This window comes from Triplophysa rosa, linkage group LG1 (genome assembly GCF_024868665.1).
Source record: "Triplophysa rosa linkage group LG1, Trosa_1v2, whole genome shotgun sequence".
In the NCBI taxonomy this organism is placed as follows: domain Eukaryota; kingdom Metazoa; phylum Chordata; class Actinopteri; order Cypriniformes; family Nemacheilidae; genus Triplophysa; species Triplophysa rosa.
This window is the reverse complement of record NC_079890.1, coordinates 34,120,854-34,138,151: the sequence shown is the minus strand read 5'-3', so window position 1 is coordinate 34,138,151 and position 17,298 is coordinate 34,120,854. Positions and strand designations below refer to the sequence as shown.

At 38.0% G+C, this 17,298-nt stretch overlaps 2 protein-coding genes across 2 annotated transcripts; both read right to left on the bottom strand.

Annotated features, from left to right (window-relative positions):
- Window positions 1-1,277: 1,277 nt before the first annotated feature.
- On the bottom strand, window positions 1,278-5,190 carry LOC130555089 (cytochrome b5). The gene is made up of 5 exons (XM_057335148.1): window positions 4,868-5,190; window positions 3,494-3,622; window positions 3,336-3,362; window positions 3,223-3,254; window positions 1,278-3,124 (listed from the first exon to the last, which is right to left on the bottom strand). Exons 1-5 carry the CDS (start codon window positions 5,027-5,029, stop codon window positions 3,034-3,036), a joined length of 441 nt encoding a protein of 146 aa, XP_057191131.1. The 5' UTR covers window positions 5,030-5,190; the 3' UTR covers window positions 1,278-3,033.
- Window positions 5,191-13,145: 7,955 nt separating this feature from the next.
- zgc:162592 (uncharacterized protein LOC561993 homolog) lies at window positions 13,146-16,586 on the bottom strand. Its single transcript, XM_057342886.1, has 2 exons — window positions 15,713-16,586; window positions 13,146-14,441 (listed from the first exon to the last, which is right to left on the bottom strand). Exons 1-2 carry the CDS (start codon window positions 16,503-16,505, stop codon window positions 14,113-14,115), a joined length of 1,122 nt encoding a protein of 373 aa, XP_057198869.1. The 5' UTR covers window positions 16,506-16,586; the 3' UTR covers window positions 13,146-14,112.
- Window positions 16,587-17,298: the final 712 nt, after the last annotated feature.

Here is a 17,298-nt window from a genome sequence, read left to right as displayed (position 1 = left end):
TGAAGTGAGAGACCCACATAGGGCCCAACAAAGGTTGTTCTGTGTGCTTTAATCCCTGTCAGGTTTGCCTCGGCTACTCAGTTGATCACAAGTGGACAAGAACGGATAGTCCAGATTGCTGAAAAGATCATTGGTGCTTTCTTTCCCACTCTTGTAAAGTGCAATCATTACAGACTTGATACACCCTGGACACAACATCTTTGAACTGTTTCCCTCTGGCCGGTGCTTCAGAAGGAGTACTAGAGCATCTGGACATATTGCTTTTAATAAATTTGAATATTCGCAAATTTCCAATCTATTTTACATACAGTATATTACTTCTGTACAACTGTCTATTTACAGTTGTATTTTATTTATATTTTTATATATTTTGTACTCTGTTTTATTATTATGTGTCTGCTGATGCATTTGGATGTCTGCAGTGGAAGCTTAAAAAAAATACAGAAAACAGAAAACAAATAACTAAGATATATATCCCAATCGCAATTGGTTTGTAAAACCACTGAGTTGCATTTACACCATTCTAACCAGCAGATGTCACCAGCGTGCGGTGTCCTGGCTGCACTGCGCATGTGCACGTTAAGTCATAATTTTGACTTTTTATCTCATAGTTTTGACTTTTTATCCCATAATTTTGACTTTTTATCTCATAATTATGACTTTTATCTCATAATTATGACTTTTTATCTCATAATTTTGACTTTTTATCTCATAATTTTGACTTTTTATCTCATAATTATGACTTTTCAGAGCCTGATTTTTTTTATCACGTGGCGGAAACGGGCTTCCATAAATATCTAATCTCGGTCTCAGACATTCTCATAAATAATTGCTAACGGCATAGTTCACCCAAAATTTTAAATTCAACGTTTAACATTATTTAACACGTACAATGAGAATGTTGGACTCCTGTCTGGTTAAAACATACGCATGAAGCATACATCAAAGTGCATGAAAGTTTTGCCATATCGGTTTGGATGAGTAAACAGTAACTAAATATTTTTCATAAATACTTCATAAATAAATATTTATTTTCAACACATCATACAGACTGATGACAATACAAATGTAATTATTAATTTAATTTTACATTGCCAAACTAATCTGTGCATTGAACATCCATAAAATTCATTTTTTAGATTTAAGTAAAAGTTAATTTATGCATGTTCATTTAGTTCAAAGTATAACACAGTCTACAGATACTACATGATTCATAATTGTATTTCGGTTTTGTAAACATTTATTGAAATTCATTCAGTACATAAGTACCACAAATATTTCTAAGCAGAAAGAGTTTTTTATTTTAAATATATAACATTGATTTAAACCATAATTAAGGCCTTGAACTTACTGCTGTTGAACTATAGGAACAGTTAACGACAGAGACAAACACTCATGTTTTATGAAGGACGCATGTTTCCTTTCTCCATTCAACTATAATGACACTGAAACATGGTCCAATTTTATCTTACCATCCTAAATATTCACACAAACATGAAAGTCTGAACATCAGTAGTTAGACAAAAATAAACATGAATTCAGAAAAAGTATCAATCTACATGATTTCTATGAAAAATAATTCTCAACAAAACAGGACAATAAGGATAAGAATTCTTAACAAGACATGACGATTTGTGGAGGGTGAATTCAAAAATATACGTTTAGATGGATACACTGAGAAAATTTGGACTGTAAAATTGTAGACAAATTATTTAAGAGTATCTGAAATGTCTACAAATATAGCATGTATAAGAATGATTTACTTAATGCAAACTATTAAACCACCCGATATAATGCAACATTGCATTTCTGTCACAAAGAATAGGATACTGAATAACAGAGGGCCAGAATGTAAGCTGTACAGTAACATAAATGAACATGCAACAACATGTTGATTTTACCTACACTTAAGTTGAATGTGAAAGGCAGCACTTGCATATAATAGTTCTTGATGAACTGCCCTTTAAGCTAAAGCTGGTAAAGCTAGAAAGTAATGCCAGTATCTGCAATGCTAAAAACTATTAATTAGAGAAGCATACACAAGTGCAGTGATTACATGAACAGGTGCTTTACACACTGTACAGCAGTTCAATGTATCCAAGACTTCCCTAAAACTGTTCTCACCAAAAACTATGTTCGACAAACACTCAAATATCTCAATAAATGTATAATTCCAAAAAAAGTTTAAGTATAAGAGTTAATTTCAAGTCTGCAGATATAGGTACCACGCTATACAAATTTTCAATATAGGAAAAGCGTACATTTCTTTAACTCTTTGCTACAATTCTACCATTTCAGCAACTGAATGTTGTCTGACGTTGAATGACACTGCATTCATCTAAAAGTAATATGACAATATTTTCATGCTTTGAGCACATACCTGTATTAAAAACTTTTTTTTAAAGCATGATACCATGCTCTAAAACAGAGCTTGGATATGTACCTTCCAGCAAAGTTTACCCCTAACTCTACTTAAACACACCTCGTGGTCTTAAGATACGGGTGTTCACCCCACGAAGGAAACAGGATACAATTTGGATGAACAATTTGGTAAAAGTCCTTGGGTTATAAACCAAAGGCATTTCACTGTCAAACATCAATTAGCAGCCAAGTAGACACTGTGAACTCATGATTTGTCAAAATATCAGCTAAATAAGATCAGCAAGAGCTGGTGCACCCGAAATTCCAAATAAAAGGAGTTTTATTTGGAATGATTCTCAAAATATAAAGACACTATGACAGAATCTGACATTAAAAAGGGACTAATATCAGAGATGGCATGACTATCATAAACCATAATGATTAAGTTTAGTCCTGCTGGTAAAACGGAACTACTACACATAATAAAAACACGTAGAAAAGGTGAAATGAGCTAATAATGGGCTATTAATCATGTCCAAACCCTCACTTGGGTAGAAGCTAAAGAAAGGAAGGTCAGGTGTTTACAGAGGAGTGAGTTCATAGGCTCACTGAGTGCAACAAGTCAAGGCATCCAGACAACGGAAATAAAATGTGGTGAAGTGATGCAAGACTTCAGGATGATTTGCTCTCCATCATGTAGTATCGATACATGATACCCACAAGTACAACAGCTATGGCAGGAATGAACAAGGTGGTCCACGACCTAAACACAAATCAAATAAATCAGTTTAAATCAAACAAGTTTAGGCACCAGATGTGGATACTGTAGTTAACATCCTGGAAGAGAATCTGTCTGCTCACCTGGACTCTTCTGACGTTGTAACGTAAACTTCCTAGAACAGAAAAATAATAAAGAAACATTACCCAAGTGCAACAATTTTCACCAGAGTTAAATATGTCGTTTTATTTTTTACCTTTTTTGATTCTTTCTCTCGATCATCCTGAAACAGAAAGAGGGGAAACTGGCATTAACACTTAATATGTTAAATAATATGTACTTGCTATGTTCAAGTAGCAACAGAAAGCTCAGCATAATTTGATAAACTTCTAGATGAGTATGTAAAAAAACTACCATATGGAGCTCCCCAATGTAATATTGCTGGAGCATCTCTCTGGCATCTGTGGAATGGCCCACATCCTCAAAGCTTTCAGTTGCATCTGCACCTGCTTGCTCCAGCAAAACTTCTTCACCTCCGGGATGCTGTAAAGGAATGGGGTGGGGTTTTTTTACTTTTACAATGTAACATGGTACAAGAATATGATAATCATTCAACACCAAGGCACAACCACAGCAGTTTAGGCATAACAGATATGCATTACTTAAATCACATATTTAAAATAAGGATTTTAGAAAATAAATCTAAGATGTGTGTTTTAAAGTCTAAAAGTTTCTCTCTCTTTCAGGGCAAGATAACAACGTGACCTGTGTTCAAGAGAAGGAACACAATCCAATCCCTGGATCCTGGTGTTGTGCCGAAAACACACTCCCCGCCAGATTATGCACCCCCTTCAATAACACGCTGTCCGATTGGCTAATTCTAACCCCTCCCCACACCCAATCCTAACCCCTCCCCTAACACCTAATCCTCACCCTAACCATTGTGGGGAGGGGGGTGCATAATCTGGCAGGGAGTGTGTTTTCGGCACGACACCGGCTCTCATCAATCATAAAATTGAACTACACATCCCATAATTCCCGGCACAGCTGTTGCGCAACATTAAACTTGCAGTTCTCAGTCTGTAATGTTACACAATGGTAGTATAAAACCTTTCGTTCTGTTTAAGTACCAAAAACAACATCCGTACGTACAAAATGTTTGTGTCTTCCGTATAAAAATAATCAATTACCGATATGATCGATTTCACACGCGATTTGTATGCAGTTATTTAATACAAAATTAGTAATGTCACATAAGAAAATTGTATTATAATCCATATAATGCTGCTATTGAAACGAGATTTGAAGGAAAATGCCATTCAAAACTTATAGTAGATATGAAACTGAGCTAAAAGCCTTTACTGAAATGTGACAGCTCAACATGATAGGCTAGCAAGGTAACGTTAGCTATCTGGCTAACACTGATCATCAAACCCATGCAATTCTAATGCAAACATGCAATTCTATACTTTTACTGCAAACATGGCTTTAAGTGTTAGCTGGATATCCACTCATAATGCTGAAGAGTTTAATCCCGTAGAGTGGTATTTACTGTAACGTAAATTAACTTAATGGATCTCGTATGCTAACGTTGTGGCCACAGAAACTTTGATGTTGTCAGTAGCCTTTGAAGTAGTTTGCCTAGTAGCTTTCAACATACAAGTGGTATTAAAGCCAATGTGCAATATATAAATAAAGCAAAAGTAACAATATACAGGATTGGGTAAACAGTGTGACTGTTAATACGGTTTGGTCAAACTTAAACATAAGGTACTCGAAGCTTCTTACCTCCTCCATGAAAGTTGTGATATCGTAAACTTTTTCGTGGATAATGAGCCATGCGTCTCCGCTCATATTATGGGCTTGAATCTCTTGTCGCGTGTAATATTGCACATTGCTCCCATCCGATGTGCTGTTATTCACTACCTTCGTGTCAGTTTCTTTGCTCATCTTACTTGATTATACTAGTCACTTTACCTGTTGAAATTCAGTGAAAAGCTGTAACCTAACAGGTCTGCAACCACAGTATGTTCTATAAAAGCTGATTAATATGTGAATTTTACAGCGAGCAGACTCGTGTAAATCAATTCTTGTTCGCCATTTCACCACCAGTCAAGAGAAATGACCCAATCGGCATACTGCAACCAAATTAGCCAATCAGCGTTCAGTTCACTCAAAAACCAGCCAATCAGAATCAAGAGCTGAACATAGAGCTGAACATCGTGAGTCGCTTGCGTGACAGTGCCACACGTCACACCCATTTTACACGTCTTCGTTAGATGTTTGGGTTGTGGTTAGAAGGGATATGCATTGCATAACCCCGGGCGTATTTCCTCTTGAAACGTACTAATACATGCTTGCAAATGGTGATTTAAAATCATTTAATCCCGTATAGTTGTCTTTAAAAACAGGAAAGTGTGCATTTTAGGGATTCCTTACTGGAAATGCCAGCTACACCAGTTTAGTCTGGTATTAGCTGAATTTTAGGGATTGTATGTACTGTATGTGGTGTTTATTGCTTGTGGTTGTAGTTTTTCAGGTTGCTTTCATAGAAGCTCCCACTGAAGAAATGTTACTACTATTATTCAGCTTGTTTTAGTATGGGTTGTAAAGAACCCATAATTAGTAATGAAAGGTCTTTCTCGTTTCTCACTTCTGGTTTTTAAAAGCCAGCTTCTAAGTGACTGAAACCTCGTAGGTTTTTAAAAAAAAAACTTTGGTTCATTTGCATATCTAATCAATAAGTGATCCATGCCATGTGTGCAGTACTGATAATGTGCATAGGGAAAACAGTCTCAACATTGAAGTAGCAGTTTAAGAAAATAATAAAAAGTTATTATAGCACAGTCAACTACTTGTTTCACATGGGACCTTGGGATTCACAAAATTGCCCTAAAACCTCAAGTTTCACACGTGACCACGTGTTTCCAGACATGTGAAATTAGGCTTGTTCGACTTGGTGCGGCGCCGCAAGATCCGACAGGCGGATGACATCAAAGTACCGCGAGAGCCATTCGAAAAACCATAAAATGTTTGGTTTCGAATCGCTCTCGCGGTACTTTGATGTCATCCGCCTGTCGGATCTTCGGCGCCGCATCAAGTCGAACAAGCCTCTTGTAAGGCTATGCGCAATGTCTGTGCTGGTTGGTTCAATTAAATCGTCATCACTGTAGCTGCTGAAAAATCACACGTAGGCCTATATTCTAGTTTCAGACACAAACTGCATTATCTTCTTCCCCATTACAACTATTAACCACAAAAATCCCGCAGTAGGCTGTTTTATTCCAGTAGGATTTAATGATTTCATCAAACTATCTACAAGTTGTCTCTAGCTCTATTTGCAAGGTAACATCACTTTAACAGAGACCTAAGAAGACTCGTGGTTTCGATTAAAACCAATACAACTGAATGCATTTAAATTACTCTGAATGTTTTTATTTTTCCTCCATTCAAATTAGGTAGAAAACATTTATGTAAAAGTAGTTTAAAACAAAAATGTTTGTTTATTAGCTAATGAGCTATAGCCTAATTAAGTTTATGTGGGGGAGGGTATGACGCACAGCTGCACTGATGTTGTTGCGATGGCGTGATGCGGCGCACCTGTATTCAATGACACGTCGTTCACCCCTATAAAAGCAGTTTACCTAGTTAAAGACTTTTTTAAAAAGTACACCTGACACGGAGTGAAACTGAAAAAGACGTGTTTGCGGTACGCCGGGCTTTTAAGAAAACCTTGCAGCCGAATCCTTACCACGGACCAGAAGGGAAGGAGATATAGTCAAGAGGATACGTCGTGGATATTACCCAGGTTGTCCCCGTGGTTTGCCTTCAGATAAGATTGAACAGTTTTGCGTTTTTCTTGAGCTTTAAAACTTCATTTTTCAATGCAGGGCATGTGAGAAGTAGTATGGCTTCTCTCCAGTTTGGACTCTGGTCGTGCCTCAGTTCGCACCTCCGCTGCACATGAGGACATCTTGCTGTCTGAGAAGGACCGTGATGGTTTTTCTCCAGTGTGAATTCTTCTGTGTTTCTTGTTTTATGATTGCTTTTCGCAATGTGAGCACTTGTTGGTCTGTCTTCAGTATGGGGTGTTAACGCCATATGTATAGGCCAATATAATTAAGGCACGTCAAATGTAGCACCAGCACCGCAAAGATGACACTGTATCACGCATGAACACGTCACTGCACACTTTTGTCACTACATGCACAGGTACTCCACAATATAATCGGTTTTAATATAACTCGTTGTGGTCGTGTCTTTATTGAATTTTGCACAACACTAACTGGATACTAGCGTTGTTGTCGTTACAGCAGAGTTTAAGATCACAGTAAAATCGCCAGTGTTATAAAGGTCAAAAGTGTGGATTATATAAACACGGAGTGTTAATTTGACCCTTTTTAACAGCACTGCTGCCTTTTGCCCTTTACATACAAAAACTGATTAAATTTGATGCAATTTTACTTGAGTCACTTTCTAGCAATATTAATGTCAGTTATACAATATAGCGTAAGGTAAAAGTAGCATTTTATCCTTGTATCCTGAAATGGTATTGAAGTGTCTGAGGAGGTTTTGGTTCAAGGATCTTAAGTGAATCTGAAATTTCTGCAATGTTTTAAATTGCCACAAGGTGCCAGTAAAGGCACTAAGATGTCGCCATGTGTCTAAAACTGGAGCAGTCCGTTGACAATAACCCTTACCTTTATTGCTATGCAGTGCTGCTGACATATTACCTTATGGTACATAACACGCTGTCATTCAGCTCAGACTAACATCAAATCCAATTATCCAAATTCAAGTTTTCCTTCCTCAATTGCAATTACAACTTGAAGTTTAATTTCCTTTGTCTTGTGGTTTTACTTAATCGTTACTTAACTGCATATTTAATGCATGATTCCTGACAATACTAAACATTCATTGTTTTTGGCAGAATGACAACCCAGCCATGTAACTCTTGTTTTGTCACACACTATCTGGCAGTATAACCTACTGCTATTCACATTTTATAATGCATGAAGACAAAAATGTCTTGAGTGCAGCAGCACTGATAAAAGTGGGACCTGGTCTGCAATGGAGTATTGACACTTTATTTCCGTCCGAACATTTGCTGAAGGAAATGAGTGATTGGGTCTCAGATTGTGCTACTAAACAGTTGGGAGTGTTTACACAGGAAATTGGATGGTGATTATCGCTTTGTTCTCCCAGTGCCATATGGAGAGATGCATTGTGACCGTTCTAAAAGAGAGAATGAATCATTTCAATGCCTCTGAATTTTATCAAGAGACTCGAGCATAAAAATCCATTCTGTTACGATGCAGCCAGGGATGATGCTGCTTGTTATTGTACCATCTCATATTAAACTAGTGTTTCTTTATCTGCATGACAAAAAACACAGACCCACGTCACGTCCAGTGTGGTAGGGTGCGAACCTTCCAGCCCTTTTTTTATTTTCTATGACCATTTACCCATAAAGACAACAACATCAGTGTTGGCGAAGATAAGAGGTTCACAGGTTATATAGAATGCTGCACAAACTAGGAAATCTCATGGTGAAATGTGGCATGACTCTTAAGGACGTTCGATATGTCACCACAGCAACGGATCATCCTATACACAAGCTTTAGATTAGACGGGTCAGCAGGGAACATTATATGAACACGAGCCTAACAAAAACATCCAAGGTCAAAGCTCAGTGCAGAGGCGTGACAGCATTGATAATTAAATCCACCCACTGCCTTTAATATACCAGGGCTTAAAAAATCTTTTGCAGCAGCGAACATGATCTACTGTATGTGTAGTGTGCGGATACACAGTATGCAGGCTATCTGTGTTTGTTTAAAACAGTAGGCCTATGCCAAAAAACCCAGTGATAGGTTGGTGCAGTATAATGGAATCGTTGTATTGAATTTGACTTGCACAATGCACAAAAGACTGAAACGTGAATAAAAAACCATGTAAAGTTTCCCGCAAGTTATTGAAGATCCTACAAAAGGTAAAACATCTTTTAAAGAAATGCTGTTCCCAGAACCTCGACCCTTTTCAGACTTTGATGAAAAGATTAAAACAGTGGCGTGTTTCTTGCTTTAAAGCTGTTGAGTAGAGCCCACATTTTACAGTGGGGTCAAAAAGTTTGAAACCACAATTGTATAGTAATTTCTATTTTATGAAGACCACTTCGCAAGATGTAAACACTGGTCCGGAAGCACTTCGGATTTCATTTTAATGTATTTTATTTTTAAATCTTAAATGTATAATTAAATCTCAAAGATATTTGTTTGTCATTTTAATACCATTATAAATGTTATGTTGGTTGTATTTTTTTCAAACAGGAAGTTCTTCTTGACCAGAATTGGAGTCTATATGTTCCTAGTTGTATTATGAATGTTTCATTGATGAACATTATTCCAATAAACTTTGACGCTTTGCAAGTGCAATGACTTTTATAATGTATCAATTCTATAAACAACACTAAATAAGTAACAATCTCCTTTACTGTTATTTTGATTAGGATATGACAGCTTGTTGAGTATCTCCATTTGATGTCTGCATTCCCTGCCAATGGCATCAGGGCTACCGCATGATCTCTAAATTGCATCACCATCACCATGACAACAAACAGCTACAAAGTATCCGCTAGCAAGCAGCTGAACCACACTGCGAGCGGTTTTAAAACTGGTTCCATGTTAACACTTCAATGTGTTTGAGATGCACACAGCCCACATGGCGTTGCTGTAAGTGTCATTATAGATTTGCTATAAAGCAGAAGACTGTACAATTGCTTATATAGATTATCATGACAATTACAGACCATTACATTTATTTTCTTAGTTTTTGGGGGTCTTTTTGCTGGGCTGAATAGATCCTTCTAATTTCAAAACACACATTCTGTTTGTGATGCGGTTAGTTCATGCAAGAATGATAAAAATATACTGCGTTAAACACACAACTCTTCCATGCAACTACCCCGAGCAGAACAGCAGAGGTGCAGAATGATTTCTATTGATCTATGCAGATTTATATCTCAAACCAGCCTAAGCAAGCTAGCAAAGCTCAGCCCCTATACTACATTGATCAGCATTAGGTCTGATTCTAACCTTCGAGGGCGCTAGAAGCTGATTTGATATGACCACCATAATAGGATTTAGTTAGACTTTATCCCTCCATTTTTCTCAATTACAGAAACCAAGAAAAGAGCTGAATTGATCGCATCTTCTCCTGCAGGTCTATAATGGTCCTACATTGGCTCTCCAGAAGTTGCTGAGACAGCACGGCAGATATTCCCACAGTTCCAATAAAGAAAACTCACTGTATATGTTGCAGCGTTTAAGTGGACTCTCAACCTCACAGTTTCGAGGAACTATGAAAACTTTTGGATTAGATGGAGCCTATATTGATTCAAATGTATCAAGTATTATTTTGGAACACTTCATTCCTTTTGGCCAATCATGACATAGAGTTTTTGTATAATGACCACTACTGTACCATCAATGCTTTACCATGCATTTAGCAGACACTTATCCAAAGTGACAAAGCATTTAAGCTATATATTACATGACTTCTCTGGGAACGGAACCCTTAACCCTGTCATTATAGTAGCACCATGCCGGTCTAAAGCCCGATTCTTTTCCGCTCGCATATTCGTTATTTTAAATGTAGACGGACGGCAGGCACACGAAAAATAGGGGGTGGCGCGGTCACGACGCGTCGGCGCCGCATCGAGATGAAAATAGTTCAACTTTTCAGAATGCTGCACGTGCACCGCATGAGAAAGCAGTGCGGCTCGCGTTTTCCGCACGAAATGTGAATCGCCCCTTAGTGTCTCATTCAGCTCCTAAGTTTAACACAATTAAAATTGCAATGTGGAGATTTTAGCAGTCTCTAGGGGTGAGGTTACGAATTGCAACCAAAGGCTCACTCCACTGTTCAACCCTCCTTTTAAAGCATGTCATGTTTTCGTATTTTTCCTGAAGTAGATAACATATTTACAAAACGCACTCTGTAGAGCAGTTTGTCCGTTTAGGGCTACTGTAGAGAAACAACATGGCGAATTCCTTGTAAGGGGACCCGTGGTGTATGTAGGTAGCAATAGCTCATTCTAAGGTAATAAAAACAATGCTTTATGTAAGATCTTTATACACCTCTGTTATCTATATTATATTGTATTTCTGTCAATAGATCCTGATAAATATTACAAACAGCACCTGTAAACCAGTGAACACTGGCTGCTCACTATTTAAACCAAGTATTCCAGTGAGATATGTATTATCATATACAGTGGATATAGAAAAGAATCACCCCCCCTTCAAAATCATCAAATTTTGATGCTTTGCAGCAACAAGAAGATGGACAGTTTTTGTTTTATCCAGCTGTATTTACTCAGTGCAACTTATAACATCAAGCAAGAGATATAACACCAACGTAAAAAAAAATTTTAAAACGTAAAAGTTTTAAAAATAAAAAAACAGAATCACTGAGTAGATGTGTTTTCTGAAGTCCACAGTCAACGCAGCCATCTACCAGGAACCTTTAGAGCACTTCATGCTTCCTTCTGCTGACAAGCTTTATGGTAGACGCTGATTTCATTTTCCAGCAGCACTTGGCACCTGCCCACACTGCCAAAGGTACCAAAAGTTGGTTCAATGACCACGGTGGTACTGTGCTTGATTGGCCAGCAAATCCACCTGACCTGAACTATTATCAAGTATTGTCAAGAGGAAGATGAGAGACACCAGACCCAACAATGCAGATGACCTGAAGGCCGCTATCAATATACAATATATAAAAAGCTATAAAATATCCTTTTTTTTATTGATCTTATGTAATATTCTAATTTTCTGAGACACTGAATTTTGAGTTTTCATTATCTGTAAGTCAAAATCATAAAAATTTCAAGAGATAAAGGCTTGAAATATTTCACTCTATGTGTAATGAATCTATATAATACTGTATATGGGTTTCACTTTCTGAAATGAGTGACAAAAAATATTGACCTTTTTCATGATATTCTAATTTTTTTTAGTATTTAATGCTTACAACACATGACAGCAGTTTGAAATTATAGCTGCACTCAGTTACATTATGCCATTACTATTTTCCCTGCTTATAACATTGAATTCAATTCAATTCAATTAAAGCAAAAGATGGTTCAACAAAATACTGACACAAGGGGGTGATCCTTTTTCCAACTCAGTGATTCTTGTTTTTATTTTTTCTGAAATGTTGGTGTTATGTCTTACTCTTGGATGTAATAAGTTACACTGAGTAAATACAGCTGGATAAAACAAAAACTGTGTCCATCTTCATTTCAAGCTGCAAAACAACAAAATGTGATTATTTTGAAGGGGGGTGATCCTTTTCTATATCCACTGTATATATCACATACTGGACAAACATATGCTTTATCAAAAATCTCCATACATGCATCAAACTGCTATGAAGTAAACAACATTCAAAGACTGCAGCATATACAGTTTCTTTATTTGGGATCATGTGGAAACAACTGTTGTGAACTGTGGCACCCTTACACATAATGTACATCAGTGTCAGTGATGAATGCACAGCTATAAATATCACCTTGAGGAAACATATGCGAGCTGGAGCACAACATGGTCGGATGTTGTGGAGACCCACTCGGTTAAAGAGCACCTCACTGTTCAGAAAGTGTCAAGCTACACACCTGACTGCTCATGTGTGAGTTCTCTCACATAACAGAAGCTATATATTTTCTTCCTCTACCAGGCTGCAAGCTCAGAAACATCTTAATGTTCTCAGACACATCTTAATGCAGCACAAGGAAACCATTCTGCTACTGGCAAATTAAAGACAGTAAAAAATAAGTAAATATCCTGAAGGACCTGATATTACACCAAAATGTAAAGTTTGTAATTGCTGCACCAAAAATCTTATGTTGGGTTCAACAAACAGATCAATGCTGAAGCCTTACAGAGCCAAAATAATTTGCACAAAATACATGTATAAAGAAATCTTATTCTAGTTTACGAAAATGCTGTAGGCATCAAGTCAAAGTCAATAATGCACCCGAAACAATGAGGGATGCTGTCGATTGTAAATGGGCTTTGACGCTTTATTTTTACAACAAATTGAAGTCTTAACATATTACATAAACAGTATAAAAATGATATTATTATTTACATACAGATAACTTCAATCACATTTTCCGGCTGTATAATACTTCCGTTAACAGCTTACATATGAATGCTTTTATGTACACCTCCACCACAAAGGAATTAAATTATTTTCCCCTCACAAATTTAATATTCTTTAACAAGTGCTTAGGCTAAAACGAACTTAAAATGAACATTTACAGTATGATTTTACAACACAGTCAAAAAGAAGTGCTTTTACATTGTTCACCCTATGAACACGACTGCTTTCATTCAGTCCACTTCACGCCAACAATACATTTTTGTGGTAATCTTTTTACATATATGAACTTGGTTTTGCTGGTCCTACGATGGTCCTGAGTGGATAGAGAACGCACAAAATGTAGCAAAAAAGACCTACTTAGATGGACATATAAAATTCATGTTTGAAAAGAAAATGTCATGATATGAAAATGTTAAAGCCAAAAGCCATGGCTGATCTGACCTTTACATTACCTGGCTAATTACTCTCCTTTCTGCATAAACTGCATGACTGAGATTTAAAGGTCAGCCTTCCTCAGTTGCTTGATATTGGATTTGTTAGATAAGAAAATGCGCAACATGTTTCAAAGGCTCTCTTGCGTTCAACTTTGATCGGCAAATCAACAACGCAACACATTTCTGTTAGTAAACATGACATTTCTGTGACGCTAATACATTAGAGTAAATATGAGAGATAGTGCCATCAAAAAGTAAAAAGGCACCAAAAGCCATGAAACTAAAAAAGAACAAAGATATGGAGAAAAAAGCATTTATGATAACCCATGATTAAAAAGAACCTTATCCTCTGTCCAGAACTTGACACGTCCACTGCATTTGACACCTCAGCTCCAGTTCTTAAAACGTCAGGTCATTAAGTATAGAGGTTTCTCAAGCAGGTTCCGGCTCACGGATGTTGGTCTCAGTGGTCATGAGCGTGAGCAGAGTGCAGTTGGACGACACGCTAGAAAAACGCTCATGAAGAGAGTAGTTACTGTTCCATCCAGGAGCCATAGACGACTCTGCCGAGTTGACGCAACCAGAATCTGTGTCAGCGCCTGGACAAAGTCCTAGACAAAGTCTCTGAAGGAGCACATGAAATTTCTTTCTAAAGCTATGGTTGATCCAGAAGTAGAAGATACAATTGAGGAAGCCGTTGGAGGTCGGTAGCCACACAGCGATAAACTCGATCCACTCTGGGACGCCACTGCCTGAAATGGCTAGAAATAAGTTTGAATATTAGATACATAATAAATTTACACAGCAGCATCTAATTGCATATTGAGGAAGAGCAATGCCCACTTTTGAGTTAAAATAAGAATTTAGATTTTGAGTAAAACTTACATATTTCCAATTGTGTTTTAAAGTGCATCAAAGTAAAAAAGCCTCAGATGGACATTTTTGTATAATTTTTTTGGAGGATCTATTGACAGGAATGCAATATAACAGTGGTTCTCAAACTGTGGTACCACTAGTGGTACTTGAAGAGACCCCTGGTGGTACGCAACACGACAGGAAATTAAAAACTGTATATTCATTTCGTGTTTTAAATACAATGTCAAATGTTTACAGTTTCACTTTGGTTCATTTCTCAAATGAGATTTAACATTCTCTAAACTGCAAGTTCAATCGTCACAACTGTTTGCTGGAACATCAGAACTCTATATTGCATGTCTGCAAAATGTAGTAACTGATTCAAAACATTTCGTTCTTGCTTCAAAAGCTCTGAATAAATGACAAATTACTAAATAAAATAAATTACTAACTGTAAATGTATATCTACCTACATACACCGCGGGTCCCCTTGCATAGAATTTGTCATGTCGTTCTACAGTAGCCCTAAACTGACAAACTGCTCTACAGAGCGCATTTCATAAATATGTTATCTCCTTTGGCAAAGAAGCGAAAATGTGACGACATCTTAGTTCTGCATCAGCCGCCATAGTGCTTCGAAAGGGAGGAGGGAGGGGTGGAACGAGCCGTTGGTTGCAATTCACAACCTCACCACTAGATGCCACTAAATTTTATACACTGGACCTGTAAGAAGTATTAATACAATAAAAAAGTTTTTGTATTATTAATACATTAGAATTGGAGGACGATAAAGACTCATAGCTCTACTATTAATTTGACCATTTATTCATGTGATTTTCTATGGCGGTCATTATGTGGTACTTGGAACAACAAATTTTATTAAAGGTGGTACTTGATCTGAACACCAATATTCTAAAGCAATATAATATACATAACTGTGCTTTCACAGGTGTATAAAGACCTTACATAAAGAGGAGTTGTGTTTTTATTACCTTAGAATGAGCTATTACTCTACCCATAAACTCGGTGATCTACCAGCCAAGTTAGAGGACATTTTTAAAGTGTGAAAACAGTTTTAAAGCGGTTTAAAAATAGCAGCTACATTCATTGTCAGTAGCTAAATGTTATGTTTATAAATCATATGGACAATAAAAAACGATGACATTAAAGGTCTCACCATTGTAAAGCATGATGACCATGCATGGGGTCCAGCAGGCGAAGTAAACGGTCATGACTGGCACGAGCACACGTAAGGCAACTTTAGGTCTGTATCCTCCACCCCAGCTGTGTTTCCTCAGCTTTAACCTCTGCCTCTTAGCGGCTATCCAGAGTCTGAGGTTACAGAAGGTCATGATGGCCGAACACGGGAAGAAGATGAGGCACGTCAATGCGAGAGAGTACGAGACGTTGCTGGAGTACATGGGATTGCACACGAGCGATGCTCTGGAGAAGGAAACTTCAATGATCCCAGCGGGAACAGAGATGGGCACGAGGAGCACGGGCGGGAATATCCATGCGAACGAGATCAAAAGCAGCGCTCTTTTCCGCGTAAGCAGTGTGGAGTATTTCAGAGGGTAAAATACGGCGACGTATCTCTCCAGACTGATGGTTGCAAGCGTATACATGCAGGTGGAATAGATGGTCGCGTTAAAAAACGCCACGACGTGACAGAAAGGGTCCGGGCCCTCGTTGTATTCCTTCATGAAACTCACGCACAGATTCAGAGGCATGATAAGCAGCCCGAACGCGGAATCGGCTCCGGTTAACGATAAAAGGAAATACCGGGAGTTTCTCGACCATCCCGATACAGCCGAAGTTATGACCATCACCACTGCGATGTTACTCAAAGTTATCATCACCCCCAAAACTGATATTATTGCGATTTTAACGGGCCGGTTAACCTCTAGTGTCCTCTGTAGATCCGTCTCCGTTTCATTAATGACTTGGATGGAGATATTAGCGTCTGCCATGGTGGGATATTAGTAATTACCCATGGCGTTATTTTACAAACGTTACGAATTTTAATTGTATTAACACAACGTTAACTGTAGGCAAACAGAATCTACACAGCAAACGCTAGAGGAAAGATGCACCTGTAACAAATCAAGTTCAATGTCACGTGACCGCTCAATTGCTAGGCCTTAATCATGACGTCACGACAGGTGTGCCGCTCCTAGTCCAGTTTCTGTACATACTAAAGAGCTGGGCCCGTCTTCTTAAAGGCTGCGTCCAAGGCCCTGTCCCCAATGGCGCACTTCATGTGGACCTGCGGTCTCGTGGACTTAAATTGCGCGTGCTCGCCAAGTCTACGAGTCCGTGGGGTGTCCCATTTGTCTTTTTAGCGCTCAGAAGTCTGCTCGCGAGCGCCGCCTTTGTGCCTGTCGGTACACGATCCGGGATGCCTGCACGATCCGTCCGCGCATGCGCATAATGACGTAGTAGATAATTCTGTTTAGCGACGACACTGCACGATCTGTTCCACGCTTGAGCACCTTTGTACCGCGACTTTCACTACTGTCCACCTCTGGTCTCATGTCACTTCTGTGTGCACACTATGCGTTGAAATACTCTGTAACGTTTCCCCAGACTTGTTTGTAGTTCTTTCTTTATGTAAGTGCAGATAGTCTAGGCAGAAATGCATATTATGTTCCTTATTGTGTTCTGTAAACACCATTGAAGGGATTATTCCTCATTTAGATTATATAGATAGATATATTAGCCTATATATAGACCCATACTAATACAAAATGAGTCGATTTAAAG

Coding starts and splice junctions, on each gene's coding strand:
- LOC130555089 (XM_057335148.1), bottom strand. CDS start 5,029: ATGAGCAAAGAAACTGACACGAAGGTAGTGAATAACAGCACATCGGAT. Junction 3,623..4,867: donor TCACAACTTTCATGGAGGAG/GTAAGAAGCTTC, acceptor ATTCCTTTACAG/CATCCCGGAGGTGAAGAAGT. Junction 3,363..3,493: donor ACATTGGGGAGCTCCATATG/GTAGTTTTTTTA, acceptor TTTCTGTTTCAG/GATGATCGAGAGAAAGAATC.
- zgc:162592 (XM_057342886.1), bottom strand. CDS start 16,505: ATGGCAGACGCTAATATCTCCATCCAAGTCATTAATGAAACGGAGACG. Junction 14,442..15,712: donor GGTCATCATGCTTTACAATG/GTGAGACCTTTA, acceptor ACTTATTTCTAG/CCATTTCAGGCAGTGGCGTC.